This window comes from Cephus cinctus, unplaced genomic scaffold, assembly GCF_000341935.2.
Source record: "Cephus cinctus unplaced genomic scaffold, Ccin1 Ccin1_scaffold0255, whole genome shotgun sequence".
Lineage (NCBI taxonomy): Eukaryota > Metazoa > Arthropoda > Insecta > Hymenoptera > Cephidae > Cephus > Cephus cinctus.
Genome location: NW_014332968.1, coordinates 1 through 14,760, shown reverse-complemented (window position 1 = coordinate 14,760; position 14,760 = coordinate 1). Strand labels below are relative to the sequence as shown.

General features: G+C 36.1%; 2 protein-coding genes and 1 long non-coding RNA gene across 6 annotated transcripts; 1 reads left to right on the top strand and 2 right to left on the bottom strand.

Annotated features, from left to right (window-relative positions):
- Positions 1-77: 77 nt before the first annotated feature.
- LOC112494075 lies at positions 78-7,395 on the bottom strand. 2 transcript variants are annotated; one of them, XR_003059212.1, is made up of 4 exons: positions 7,044-7,395; positions 3,031-3,208; positions 2,780-2,938; positions 78-2,521 (listed from the first exon to the last, which is right to left on the bottom strand). It is a non-coding gene; the product is annotated as an uncharacterized LOC112494075 (long non-coding RNA). The 2 variants fall into 2 exon arrangements; XR_003059211.1 differs by having other exon boundaries at positions 78-1,730.
- A 25-nt stretch (positions 7,396-7,420) lies between these two features.
- Positions 7,421-10,248, top strand: LOC107265927 (eukaryotic translation initiation factor 2 subunit 2). Of its 2 annotated transcripts, XM_015735863.2 has the most exons (7): positions 7,421-7,696; positions 8,018-8,275; positions 8,354-8,510; positions 8,586-8,618; positions 9,016-9,206; positions 9,300-9,584; positions 9,696-10,248. In XM_015735863.2, the coding sequence occupies exons 1-7, from the start codon at positions 7,679-7,681 to the stop codon at positions 9,738-9,740; spliced, it is 987 nt and encodes a 328-aa protein (XP_015591349.1). In that variant the 5' UTR covers positions 7,421-7,678; the 3' UTR covers positions 9,741-10,248. The 2 variants fall into 2 exon arrangements, with proteins under 2 accessions (XP_015591349.1, XP_015591350.1); XM_015735864.2 differs by lacking the exon at positions 8,586-8,618 and having other exon boundaries at positions 7,424-7,696.
- Positions 10,249-12,300: 2,052 nt separating this feature from the next.
- Positions 12,301-14,740, bottom strand: LOC107265920. 2 transcript variants are annotated; one of them, XM_015735845.2, is made up of 4 exons: positions 14,150-14,740; positions 13,581-14,091; positions 12,947-13,493; positions 12,301-12,863 (listed from the first exon to the last, which is right to left on the bottom strand). In XM_015735845.2, the coding sequence occupies exons 1-2, from the start codon at positions 14,391-14,393 to the stop codon at positions 13,691-13,693; spliced, it is 645 nt and encodes a 214-aa protein (XP_015591331.1). In that variant the 5' UTR covers positions 14,394-14,740; the 3' UTR covers positions 12,301-12,863; positions 12,947-13,493; positions 13,581-13,690. The 2 variants fall into 2 exon arrangements, with proteins under 2 accessions (XP_015591331.1, XP_024938954.1); XM_025083186.1 differs by having other exon boundaries at positions 12,947-14,091.
- Positions 14,741-14,760: the final 20 nt, after the last annotated feature.

Below are 14,760 nucleotides of genomic sequence, written 5' to 3'. Positions count from 1 at the left end.
ATACATTTTCTATGATAATGATTATTCTGAAACAGTAAATATTGTAGAGTACATAACATTTTTATCAGGATGTCGTCGATTAGGGTACCTAATTGCATATTCTTGCGCTATTTGTGTTTGGTTGCCATTACATTGGGCTAACACCCAATACATGTCGCAATATTCTCTCACAGAATAATCACTCGTAATGCAATCTTGTAGTCGAAACAACATAAATCGAACTAACTGTCTCCGCAATATAAAGCGAAATAAATTGTAATTTGTAAACAGTAATAAGTCTACTGCGGTCGAATATAGTTTACAAATTACAACTTATTTCACTTCACATTGCGGACACAGTCAGTTCGCATTATGGCAATACACATACGCATATGGCAATTTCCATTCCTGGCAATATATTGAATCACTTGAGAAAGTCGCGCGACGAGGGAAAGTTCGAGTAGAACGTTGAAGTTATCCATGCGCTTTCCAAATAAGCTAGGAACAGGGGTGGGTATGAGTTCTTTGTGAATCACAACAATGCGTAAGCTGTGGGACTAAGCGAGGCGCGTCTCTGCGTCCTTCCACGAAAGAGATGGACCTACAAATGATGTGTGCGTGCGTATATGTAATGTGTACGTATATATGTGAGACACAGAGAAGTGTAAGCTTCAGGATTCATGACGGCAATCAAACTTCTGCTCCTGAAGAGTACACTACACAATACACCGTAAAATAAATTACATAGATTCAGTTAAAGTAGCTTAAGTTAGAATTATTAGCTTAAGTTAATAATTATTCATATTATAATCAGAACTATATAAAATTTGTTATAATATTCTCCAATTGCACCTGCATTATTAGTTCTAAAACTCTTTATTACAATGGCTTAGTTTCCACCGTAGTAAGAGTTGAGTTGAAACAAGGTTGAAACAGAGTTGAACCCACAAACTTCTATATGTATACTACTAGACCGCTAGCTTCCAGTATCCTGCCGTTGAGAGAAGTGAGGAAAATTTTTTGAAGTGGTGGGGACTGGCTGCCATCTTTTATAGGACAAATTTGTGAGTGGGTTAATGTATTCGTGTGACACCTGACACTATTCAGTGGGGCAAATGCATCACATTGGCATTGGTGCGTGTAGTTAGTGATTATATCCAGCAAAACTCTCCTCTTTTAATATTTAAAAAGGAAAGAGAGAACTTATACTGCTATTTTAAAAATTGTAGCGTAAATTGGATAAAAAATATCGCCATTTGAACCCCGAACCTTACGTTTACTAAGTCAACATCTTATCCACTTAGCTATTTGGCACACTATAAGTGATATAGTCTTCGAAATATTTGAGATCTGTGCCTCCACTTGTTTGACATTGGCTTATCTGATTCGTTTCTTCATATTTATCAAATTATTTTACCTATCATTCCGATTTTATGTACACAAATACGTCTGCTCGGAAAACGTGGAAACATAGAAATCAAGGAAGAAGTGATCGGCGTCCCCTATTTACTTTCCCCGCCTGGAATACGGAATGCCATACAAAAAGATGGCGTCCTATCTCCCCTCCACTTTGCCTCACAGCCAGCTAGCAAACTAGCGGTCTAGTGGTATATAGAAGTCTGTGGTTGAATCGAACGGTAGTGCCATGGAGACTAGAGTAAAGGAGGTCGAACGCAGTACTTTGGATGTGGTCCCAAAACGGTGTGCAGTAAGGTCAGTTGCATATCATGGTGGCGCTGTAGTCAACCGACCTAGAGAAAGACAGACAGAGAAGTGAGAGAGACCGAGATAACTTTATTATATACGCCTTTTAGCGGGAATTATGAAAAGAGAATTTTTTTTGCTTACAAATAAGCTATTTTATGTTGTTATATGTATATTGTCGACAATAAAAAAATAATCATATATTTTCATCACGCGAAACACAATAATAAGATATTACAATTGAAACGCTTTTACGCGCTTATGTGATGATCTCCGAAGTGTGATAGGATATTGTGAAATTATTGTTGCCCGATAGATTGGTAGTAAAATTATGTCGATATCTTTTTGATGCCTTAATGGGTTCCAAATATCCGTCTGGAAGATACCTATTTATTATTATGTGTTGAAGTTGTCTTTTAGAACAGTTATTAGATTATAGGTAACTTCCAGGAGAAAATTTGGTACTCATTTAGTTCACTTTTGGATAACTTTCTGGGTTGTATTACTTGAAAATATGTCAGTCATGTCATCATGATACTACCCTGACCACCAGGTTCTACCTTAATGCATTTAGTGCGAAAATAAACACTTTTGTATAATACACATTGTGTTTAGAGAACGTACAGACGTTGATAATAATTAAATTGTAATTTCTCCCATTTGAGTGTCGGATCAACCGTGATTACTTTTTTCCATTGCTCTCCATTCTTTAGCTCCTTCATGCAAATACTGAATTTCTAGTAAAATATTTGCTTCGTTTTTGGCTTGCAGTACGCAATCAATCAGCCAGGGTTCCCTAATACGTGCACTTTAGCAGATACCCTGGCATGTCTATAAGCTGAGAAAAGTAATACGGAAAAAATACAAGTTAGCAAACGATTTTTGTTTCTCAACCGAACGACACCAGTTCCATTAAAATGAAATCGCTTCTTTACGACAAAGAACTAAATAACAAGTCATAAATAAAATAAATAAAAATTTCAAAATAGATATAATTTCTAAAATATGATATATCGTTTCTCGATCTAAACAATATAAAATGAGATGATTTCACTGTAATTATTAATAGCTGATTCCTGATATACGTGAGACTCACTTTTGACATTTAAAGAATTGCAGAAGATAAGAATCAATGTCGACCCTGTGCCATCAGTTTCATCATTTGGTCATACGTCATTCAGAGGGATAATTCCATTGTCCTTGATTATTAGTGATCGTTTTGTGGCAGATGTCACCTTCACTGTGTAGAATAAGACTGAACAATATCAACGATTACATTCGGCAATTAATAACTAAAGAATCCTGTGAATGTTTCTATCTTAACCTCGTTGAAATGTTCCGACATACCTGAAGTAATCTCGACACGTTGGCAGCTCGTACATGTCCGTGTCGCCTTCCTCAAAATTTTCAATTTTCTCAAGTGTACTAGCGGTTTTTCTCATCGGGATTTTGTTCACTTCCTTTCTCTCTTCTTGGACGTTTGGTCGTTCTCACTTCCATCGCTGCAGCCTATCAGCTAGTCGAACTTTGGACGAAAAAAGAAACGTGGTTTTGCTTTTTCAACTTTGCTTTTTTAACCTTTCCAGTCTTCCCTACTCGGCTTTTTCAAACCATTCTTAGCTCACTTCACACCTTCGTGAACCTGGCCGGCGCACTTTGACTTTTTGAACTTTTTCTTTTGCAGATCATTTGTAGGTCGTTTATAGATATTTGTAGGATTAATTCAAACGTTTGTCGGTTAACGGTTTATTTAAAAAATCAAAAATAAAAATATACATTAAGTTGGCCGTAATTTTTTTATTTTTTGATCTATCTTTGTTTTTCACGTGGCCAATCGATGCGGAATCGTTTGTAGGTGACAGGCAATCCAATTAGTATATTTGTTGGATCGTTATTTCAATAAAATAAGCATAAAACGTATTTGGTGCATTTTACGCGGGACGGTCATATAACCACGGGAAGTTGACCCCAAAAATCGTAATTAATGATAAATGTTTATTTAATTGATACTTAATCGATTCGAAATCGTTTGTAGGTTACAAATAAAGTAATTAGAGCGTTTGTCGGTAACTGGTGCGAAAAATAAATGTAAATGACCGGATCGTCCCCGGTGCCGGCAGCGAGTGCAAGAAAATATTTTAGTAGAAAAATGTCTTATTTGCAAATACCACTAAAGTACAAAAATTGTCATAAGTTTTCGTAATTTAATTGGAATCATACGACCGTCCCGCATAAAATTCACCAAATACGTTTTTTGCTTATTTTATTGAAATAACGATCCGAAAACATATTAACACTAGAAAGACCGTAACTTAGTATATACCCATATTGCCCAAAGCAGTCAAAATGACTGCATTGTGAAAGAATAACTAATGTGTAAAGAAATTTGTTTAAAATTAATTATTAATACTTTTTATATTATTTACAGTTATATACTTCTATTCGACATTTCTTTCATGAATTTAGGGCGCAAAAGAAATAAAATAAACGACTTGTTAGAACAAGTATCACTGCATACAGATTCGAATATCAAGTACTACTTTAGCTTATTGAGCAACTGCGACTTATCATGTGACGATAATCGAAAAAGAAAAGAAAACTGTTATTTCAATACAGAGCCGAACTGGTCATATAAGAAATTTACTCAATTCAATAATAAGAGTCATTTGATTATTTAAAATTTCCCAAGCAGTCAAAATGACTGCTTTTGGGCAATATAGGTATAGCACATATATATATATACCGGAAATGAAGGAAGGGGGAGGTAACTACATCTATTAATAAACGCATTTATATGTTGTAGAAAAAGTCACAAAGTTCTAAGAAATTGTGTCATTATATACATAATTGTTTTCCAAATTGAAATTAAAAAGCAGTCAAAATGACTGCTTTTGGGCAATATAGGTATAGCACATATATATATATACCGGAAATGAAGGAAGGGGGAGGTAACTACATCTATTAATAAACGCATTTATATGTTGTAGAAAAAGTCACAAAGTTCTAAGAAATTGTGTCATTATATACATAATTGTTTTCCAAATTGAAATTAAAAAGCAGTCAAAATGACTTCCTTGGGCAATCTAGTGTTAATTGGATTATCTGTGACCTACAAACAATTCCGCATCGATTGGCCACGTGAAAAACAAAGATAGGTAAAAAATAAAAAAATTACGGACAACTTAATGCAAATTTTTATTTTTGATTTTTTAAATAAACGGTTAACCGACAAACGTTTTGATTAATCCTACAAATACCTACAAATGACCAACAAACGTTTTGTAAAAGAAAAATTTCAAAAAGTCAAAGTCCGCCGGCCAGGCTCACGGAGATTCACTTCACTTGTACCACCAATTGTCAACTTCACTTCGGTCGCGTGACTAGAGCGACGCTTATGGTAAATCTTTGAAGCTCACTGGTACACGACTCTTAAACCAAAAATTCGGCACTTTTCCGTTTACGTTCGGCCTCCTTTACTCTAGTCTCCATGCGTAGTGCGGTAGAACCGTGAAACTCAATTTTAGACGTAACCGTACGAATGATGCCAGGTCGAGTGAAATCAGGTTCGGTGGAAATGCGTATCTGGGAACCTCAGTGAAGTTAGCCGGACACCTTTAATTTTTTAATTTTTATCATATCTAATCGATTGGTGGTCGTTTAGTGGTCATTGATGGCCTAACTAAAACATTTGGTTATCAGTCATTCTTTTATAATCAAATAATCTAAATTTGACCGTGAAATTAGTCGAAAAATATTTTTTTTCAACGAATTAAGTTTTTCAGGTGCTTAATCGATGCGTAATTATTTGGTGATAACGAATATCATAATTAAAATGTTTGGTGGTCGTTAGTTTTCGTACAAAATTAAAAAAACAATGCAGTCTAGCTGGACTGGATATGGACGTATGAACACACATTTACGGTCGATAAAACAGATATTTCTGAACAGATTGTCCTTTCGAAAGAATTAATCAATGCAAGAACTCTAGCCGATAATTAATAGTCTAATTAAAATATTTGATGGTCATCAATTAATACACGAGGTATGAATAATCATACCTCCGCTACACTTAGAGTACCAAATGCTGTGATTGGCTGAGAAATGGATACAGGGGTATCATATCGAAATACATTTTACGTGATAAAACTTGCAATTCTAAACCCATCTTGCTCGGCAAGGTCCCATTCGAAGCAGAAACTCTGGCCGATGATTGGTAGTCTAATTAAAACATTTGCTGGTCATCATCGACATATAGTACTGGACTGCTCACTGTGTCGCAGAAAGTGTAACCGGGAATAGAAAGAGAGAGCAAATCGTAAGGACCGTTCTGTCCTTTTCTATCATTTTTCTATTGGTCGAAAGTTTTCTGGATGGAAGGAGTTCAGGACTGTAATATGCAAAATAAGAACCATGTGCAAGATTACTCCGCACATCTATAATGTACGTTGTTACAGTCGAATCATGGAGACAGAACTGTTTATCAATCTAGCACATCTTCTCATTAGAGGAGTCAGCCATAAGGAAAGGAAAGAAAAGAAGTGTTTATCAAAATTCAATATTACTAAAAAAAATGGTGATTCGCTATCGTAAGTGTGGACTATCGCGAGACCTGTATTTTGAGCCCAATACGATAAGCTTTCACAAGTAAGTAAAGTAGAAATATAACCTTAAATTTTATGTTTAACATAAGATTAAATCAATTCTTAAATTTATAAAATATATAAATAAAGTTCATCATGAAACATACATGTTACTGCGCGAGGTTCCCTTATTCCTGATTCCGCTCCTGCCCAAGGGAAGGACAGAACGGGCCTTACGATTTACTCTCTCTTTCTATTCTCGGTTAAGCCCTTCACACACAAAATAACGTAACGACGTAAGATGTGAGCGTAAGGAAACCAACTAATCAAAATCTAGTACTTCTCCCTCCAAGGGGACAGTATTAAATTCTGATTGGTTGGTTTCCTTACACTTACGTCTTACGTCATTACGTTATTTTGTGTGTGAAGAGCTTTATACGGCGAGAAAGCCTATAGCGAGCGTTCTCCTTCTATCTAGGCTTCGTGAGTCTAGTACTAGTTGTCGATGGTGGTCATCAATTAATGCACGAGGCATGGAGACTATAGAAGGACCACGAACTCCATGTAAATATACAGCTTCCCAAAATAAGAGCGAAGAAAAATAAGAGAAACTAGCGACGCTACTGGTACAAAAAAGAAAACGTAGGGTGGACGATATTAGTAGCAGGTTCTGTCAATTTCCCCATTTGAGTTCGTGCTCCTTACGTAGTCTCCATGATCCCAGCTTAAACTCTTCCCGAGACTGTACAATGTGTGAAAGAGATAGGTTGCTACACTGACCTGTGTCCTTGCTATTCTCTCTGCGCGGCCCCCACCACTGTCGTACAGATTCCAGTATGGTTAGAGTTCAGTGGACAGTAATGCCAGTTCTGTAACCAACGCTGTGTCCTTATTCATCCATACGCATTTAAGAGAGATGTAATTACTTTTACAGTACTGTCAGTACATTTCAGAACACACCCTAAATAAATAGTAAGACAGTAATGAGTTGGCAGCACTCACAGTACTCACAGTAAATTTTGGAACACACCTTCTATCGCCTGAAATATTTGACTTCATTTTTAACTATATAATTCTATGTTCTTAAATTCGCTCATTAATAGTAATAAGAGATAAGAAAAGCGACAACAAAGTATGCCACATACGTAGGAATTTATAAAATATAAGTGTGATATAATGAATAATATTAGTATCTGACCGTGGCTATGTTTCCACCGGGGTCAAATTGAGAGATGAAATACTTGTGTTGTATATCTATATATTAGTAAACTATAGCTAACATTCATTGTATTTCAAGTCTCTCGACCGACTTTGGTAGAGACATAATCCTTGTGGCCGCTTGTGCCGAGTATAGTCTAAATTGGTGTCATCGTGTAAAAAAAATAAAAAAGAAGGTATCAAGCAAATTCATCGAAATGACTGAGGAAAATTCGGTACGTGAATTTAGCAGTTAGGATGAAATTTTTCATACAGATAAGATAGAAGGATCCGCAAATGCTGACAACGTGTTCGGCAAATATTCTTTTCTACTTTTAGTCTATTTACTGAGCCTAGAGCTTGCCGATATGGTGTGATTTGATGTCAATTGACAATTTACACTTAGCCTATTGTAGAAATGCTTTACTTTCTGCATATTGCCTCAGTCCAACCTAAAATACGATTACATCGAACGTATGCCACAGCCATTTCTATTGCATCATTTCATATGGATTGTAGCAACAAAAACATAACAAACGTGATTTATTATGCTATAGATTTTTGATCCAACTTTGAAGAAAAAGAAAAAAAAGAAGAAGACTACCTTCGATCCGGATGCAGGATTTGGTGAAGGAGGTAGTGGCAGTGAAACTACTGAAGGGCTTGGAGATAAAGAAAATCAAGAACCAGATCAATCAGTAGCTGAAGATGATGACGTGCTTGATCTTGAAAATTTTGGTAAAAAGAAAAAGAAAAAGAAGAAGGCATTCAATCTTGATGAGCTTGATGCTGCTCTGCCTGAGGACAAAAATGAGGTAGTTTAAACTTCTTAATTCTAATATACCATGATTATTCCTGTAATAGTATAAAGAACTTACTATTTTTTTTTTTAGAATATAGTGGAACTTGCATCTGAAGATGTGATCATGGAAGATAACTTCGATTTGGATATGGACTTCTCTAAGACCAAAAAGAAGAAAAAGAAGAAGAAGGATCTGGATGAGTTGGTAGCTGAGGAAGAACGTAAAGAAATAGAAGATAAAGAGAATGGTAATTATAGATAACAATATGGCTTCGACTGTCGTGTGTGTCTAGTTGTTTACTTTATGTATTATCTGTTAACATGCTGCACTGAATCTGAGCGAAGTGCAGAATATGGTAAGAGTTACATATTGTGGGTAATTTAGAAAAATTATTTATATATTCCATTCTATCATATCTGACGTAAGCCACATTCACTATGATTGTTTTTGATGATTTTTAATTTTGTTCTGCTGGTTGCGATCTCATAAAAGGAGAAAGTGCACTTTAATTTTCCTTTTCATGAATATAATCATAAAGACTTTCTTCAAAAGGAGCGAGGAAAAAATGATAAAACGAAAAACCAAGCTTGGCCATCAGATTCACAGAAATGGAATGTTGAAAAAACTCATACCATACTGCAACTTCCAGAATGTAAACTTAATTGCTCCATAAGCCATCATATTTTCATTCTCTAATATGTCCATCATTATGCTCTGCAACAACTAGTTTATACTTGACATTTGTTCTCTAGTGGAAGATACGAGCCTGTGGGTAGGATCGGATAGAGATTACACGTACGACGAATTGCTCGTTAGAGTATTCAATATCATGAGAGAGAAGAATCCCGACATGGTTGCCGGTAAGAAGCAGAAGTTCGTTATGCGGCCACCTCAGGTCGTCCGTATAGGAACGAAGAAGACGTCCTTTGCCAACTTCACTGAGGTATGGAAAACTACTTAAAGCGTAATAAGCACTTAGGCGCCTCGCAATAGAACTTTATGAAAAAGAAGTAACTAAATCTGATATTCGTTACAGATTTGTAAAACGTTACATAGGCAACCGAAGCATTTATTAGATTTCTTATTGGCCGAATTGGGTACCAGTGGGTCCGTCGACGGTAACAGTCAGCTCATTATCAAAGGTCGTTTTCAACAAAAACAGATTGAGAACGTTCTCAGGAGATACATCAAGGAATACGTGACCTGTCATACTTGCCGTTCACCCGATACCATCCTTCAAAAAGACACTAGACTCTTCTTTTTGCAATGTGAAACATGTGGTTCTCGGTGCTCCGTGGCTAGCATCAAATCTGGTTTCCAGGTAATTGAACTACTAGATCGAAAAAGAATGTTGAAATCGATCCTCTTAGTTGTACTTCTTCTTTTACGCACAAAGCCACAACCACCAATTTTGATTTTTTGCATTTTTCAGGCTGTCACTGGCAAACGTGCTGCCATTCGAGCAAAGACTGCCTAAGGGACTTTCTACGTTTTGCTATTTTAATATCCAAGCATTATTTGAAAGAATGGTATTGGATTCGTTAAAGTCTAATTATGCTTGATTATGGGTCAAGAAGATGAAAAATAATAAGAGGGTGCTGCATTCGGTAATAAGAGTACCTGCACCGCGAATTATGTGTAATATTATTTTAACGGTGTCTGATGGAATAATAATAACTAGGTATAACTTTATTATTAAACAAGAATACACAACCTGAAGATTCTTGATTTTTTGCACTTCTAAATAGAAGTTGGCGCAGAAGTAAACGCGAGAGCAAGTAAAACCTGAACGTATGATAAAATGATTACAGATCTGGTACAATAGATGCAGTTACAAGAAATGCATATTTCTTATTTCGTAAATAAACAATCTGTATTGGCATGAATATATTTCTATCAAGGTGCGTAAGCACCAAACCTTAATTTAAAGTCTTATGAGATTCACAATCACAAATATTAATAATCATATTTTGAAGGTATATGTATATGAAGACTTACTATTGCACCTTACAACATTTTTCACCTGGTCAGTTATAGTTCTGTCTAGTCCATAATAAATATATTCACATTAATGATTTTGGAGTATCCAAAAGAGATCTGGCATTGGTCAGCAAATCAGAGTGACTGGCAAATCTCATTATGTTGAGTAAACCGTAGGTGGCATTATGAGGAATATTAAACTCCAATGTCCACTTTCTCACCTCCCTTTTTAATTGAGATTCCACAGGTGCTTTTCCATCGGTGCTATTGAGGTCCATTAAATTATCCAAATCAGAAGCTCTGAGTAACTCCTGATCTGTTCCCTCTTCCGATGCAGCCACCAGATACCCTTTCTTAACTGATGATCGTAATAAATCAACTGACGCAGAATCACTTGAATTACCATTTTACATTGAATAACTCGGATCGTTTTCATTTGGACTGTTATTATTAATTAGTTCAGTTGCGGATTGCGTACGCTCACTGCCAGCGTTAATTGCTGCAGTACTTTGTTGGCACAATGATCCCACACAACACAGAACATCCTAATTATGTCTGCAATGTCCTACTGATGTCTGATTATAAAATACTATGCGTAATATATCCAGTAAACGTCTTATGCACATGATCTTAAACACGATGCAATATGAGATCATTAGAAGTCGTTTTGATGTTGGCATTTATGTTGTCCATTATTCTAGTTTGACCATTTATTATTATTATTAATATTATATATTTTATAGTTATTAACTACAGTACCTTTTGGGAACCTTACACGCGTGTAATTCTCAATAGGTTGTTTGCTTTATCATATTTTCTACATTTTTTAAAAAAAGCATACATTAATTGAATGTTTTTAACCTGTCAGCGGATGTGTCATTTCTAGCGCGTCTAACTTTCGTTGCTGTGTCATTTCATAAATTGTTTCTCTTCGAGAAATGCTCATAGGACGGTTTCTCGCGACTAGCCAACCACTGAGTATACCGGTACATGGCCGGTGACTGGGTCATCTACCTTATAAGAATATTCTATCAAATGAAGCAAATTGTCAGATGGATATTAAAAATACATTCCATGAATGACAGGTAGGATGTGCGAAAGATGGGCAGAAAGACATCCGTAAATGGGACAAACATATTTTAGAATGACGTCTACAAGGTGTCATTTGCGGATTTACGGATTCTATCGTATGTCAGTAGTGGCGATTGACGACGTCTGTATGACGTATTTCTAACGTCCCAATATTGTGGGGAATACTGCTGCCGATTCTTTTGTCATTTGATAACTAGAAAAAACTCTTCTGTTGCTTCATTTTTGTTTAATTGTTTAGTAGAAAAACAACACTTTTTGTAGCAGCATAGATAATCCTACACCACGCCACAGGATATAAAAGTTTCTCTGACAGAATAAAGATCAGATGGGGACTGAGCGTATGATTTATTAATAGGATGATAAAAAACGAACATATTTGACTCCATGCTTCTCTACCAAGTCGAAAAACCTAGGGCGACCACATACGAATTTCAACATATAACCTACGCCACAATTAAAGGCTATTTTAGTGCTCCAAAAATAATTTTTCCGCTCCACCCCTAATGCCAAAAATGCATGGACTTCCTAAATGTAGATTAAGCTGGGAGGAGCATAGTCAAAACAATATTAAAGGTAAGTGTTATAGAATTCTAGTTTACATATTATTTAACCGCTTTTTAAAGGCTGTTTTAAAAAATCATTCATTTATGCGCACGTAATTAATCTTAAAATTTTATTTGAATTAACGGCTCGACATTTCTGCAACGACCAATTTTACCGCTTCATCCCCTAGGTCAGAACTCACCCCCTCTTTACCTATTTCCTTGTATCTCGGCGTACGAGAAAGGTAGGACGTTGCAATTGGTCTTAAATTCGTCTTGAATTAACGGCTCGACATTTCTGCAACGACCAATTTTACCGCTTCATCCCCTAGGTCAGAACTCACCCCCTCTTTACCTATTTCCTTGTATCTCGGCGTACGAGAAAGGTAGGACGTTGCAATTGGTCTTAAATTCGTCTTGAATTAACGGCTCGACATTTCTGCAACGACCAATTTTACCGCTTCATCCCCTAGGTCAGAACTCACCCCCTCTTTACCTATTTCCTTGTATCTCGGCGTACGAGAAAGGTAGGACGTTGCAATTGGTCTTAAATTCGTCTTGAATTAACGGCTCGATATTTCTGCATCAACCCCTTCATTCCGTAGGTCAAACGCACTCGCATGTGGGGAATTGTAATTTCTATATTATTTGAGTAGATTAAATTTATTGGACAATTTTAAACTCGAAAGTATATAATGACGTGAATGTCAACTTTTTGTTTTTCAGGAACCACTTTTTGTTCAGGTCCAATATCGTCAAATTCCATCCATGTTCCACTTGATCTCAAGCAAAAGGCTGTATAGTGACCGGATTCATTATAATTAATTTCTGCTTTGCGAAGAACACGGCGAGCTGGGATATAATTAATCACTCCTTTGAGTATTAAATCCTTTCCACCAAGAGGATCGCTTATTTTTTTCGGTATTTTATCAAGTGCGAACATATTTTGAGCGGATCCTCATAAAGCTCAAATGCCAAAAAGTTTCCTGTAAGTGACAAACAAAATATTAACTAACTAACATGGTCGTATGAGTACATGTAGAGTATACTAAACCTATGTATTCCATACCTATTTGTGAAAAAGCTGTGACTACTTTTTTATTACATCCTCCCTCCTTCGAACAAAACTGTTCGTGTGCAAGAGCCACGTGCTTTATTAAAACCTTCTCAAATTCTGGGTCATTTAATATCTGCGGCTTCACTGCTATTGTGACCATTTTTATGTTCTTATTTGTGCAGCCCGCTTCACAACATGATGTTTCGTACAGACTTGGTATATCATAAAATAATGAGTTTGTTAAACCAGCTACACTTGATTTACAGTTCACGCATAGACTCTTCAACTGATTATTATTTATTTTTTCCAATTCATTAAATTTCATCCGTCCAGTATTTTTGTACCAATCAAACATAATTGTTGCCCTTTGTCTATAAGCATGGCTTGTTAATCCATTAGCCCAAATATAAAGTGCCAGTTTTATAATAGGAACATTTAATAGTTTAAAAGTTTCTGCTGCAGCTGGTTCATCGAATAAGATAACTAGCAGAATTTGAAGTATGCTGTCGAACGCGCACGTTTTTATTAGAGTAACATTGAGAAGTCCAATTTTGATACCCTTAAAACAGATATATTAATGAATATAGTATAGTACAAATAATGGTTGATGATTGTATACTCTCGATTTGAAGGAGCCGGCACATACTTTTAACGTTGTATATCCACCATTTTTCAATAATGGAATCTGTTTTGATTTTTCACAATTCGCTGTATCAATTACATATTGGTTTAGTGCCAAATACTTTGAACATCTTTTTATCTGGTTTTGTTTAATTCGTTTTTTAAAAATATTTTTCTGGTTTCTGTGCTGCTTGTATCTTGTGATGTTTTACCTCGCCAATCTTCTTCTTCTCGTGATGCAAAAATTCGATCGACATCGATTTTTATGCATACTTCACACAAATCTCTGCTTTCGACGTTCCCGTCTGATTTGGCTTTCGTAACTACTTCACACAGTTCACAAACGATCGTTTTTGATTTCATCTCTATTATGTTATATTCTGTTTCCTTATCCTCCGATTTGTTTGAAGTATCTTTGATCGAACTGTCAATGATGTCCACTGAAGGAGAAATCGCATCGTTCGATTCATCTTCCTCTTGTTCGATAATATTTCCAATGGAGGTATCGACAACTGAATGATACTCGCTTGAAACATCTGCCAAAATAATGTTACATAATACTGTAATCACACCGAATGCATAAATAATACGTACCAACTGTTTTCGCATCAGCGATATGCATTCGACCGTTTATATTGGCAATTTGTAATTCGAGAAACTCATCTGCTCTGATAGGCTTAGGTTTTTTAAGGAAATGAGTTTTCACATAATTGAAATCACTTTCTGATGGCGCACTACTTGCAGGCACACGGCCATAACCGTATTGGTCTCTGAGGATGCAGGACCATAGTGGCAGCCACCGAATGTCTTTTAGAAGTCTATCCGCTAATTTCGGCATGTAATGTGCGTTGGTCCTATCCCCTCCTGTATTGCTTAATGATTTGGCCTCTTCGTGTAGTTTATCTCCCCATACTTTCTACGAGTTTTCGGTGAAAGTGTCATTGAAAAGAGTTGGATTTCTTGCAGTAGCAATTTCTTTGGTTTCTTCTTCGTTCTCTTCTCCCTCACTATGCTCCTTTCCTTCATCTTGATTGTCGTCTTTGTCTTCCTTTCTTGTCATGGTTTCTATCCAATTTTGGTTTTTGTTTTTTTTTAATGTCTGGTTTGACATTTGCCCTGTTACGTAGGCCGTAGTGGCTAGCGAAGCCTTTAAATTTGACAACAAAAATTTAGAAGCAACCAAAAAAAAAAGGAACGACCGGAGG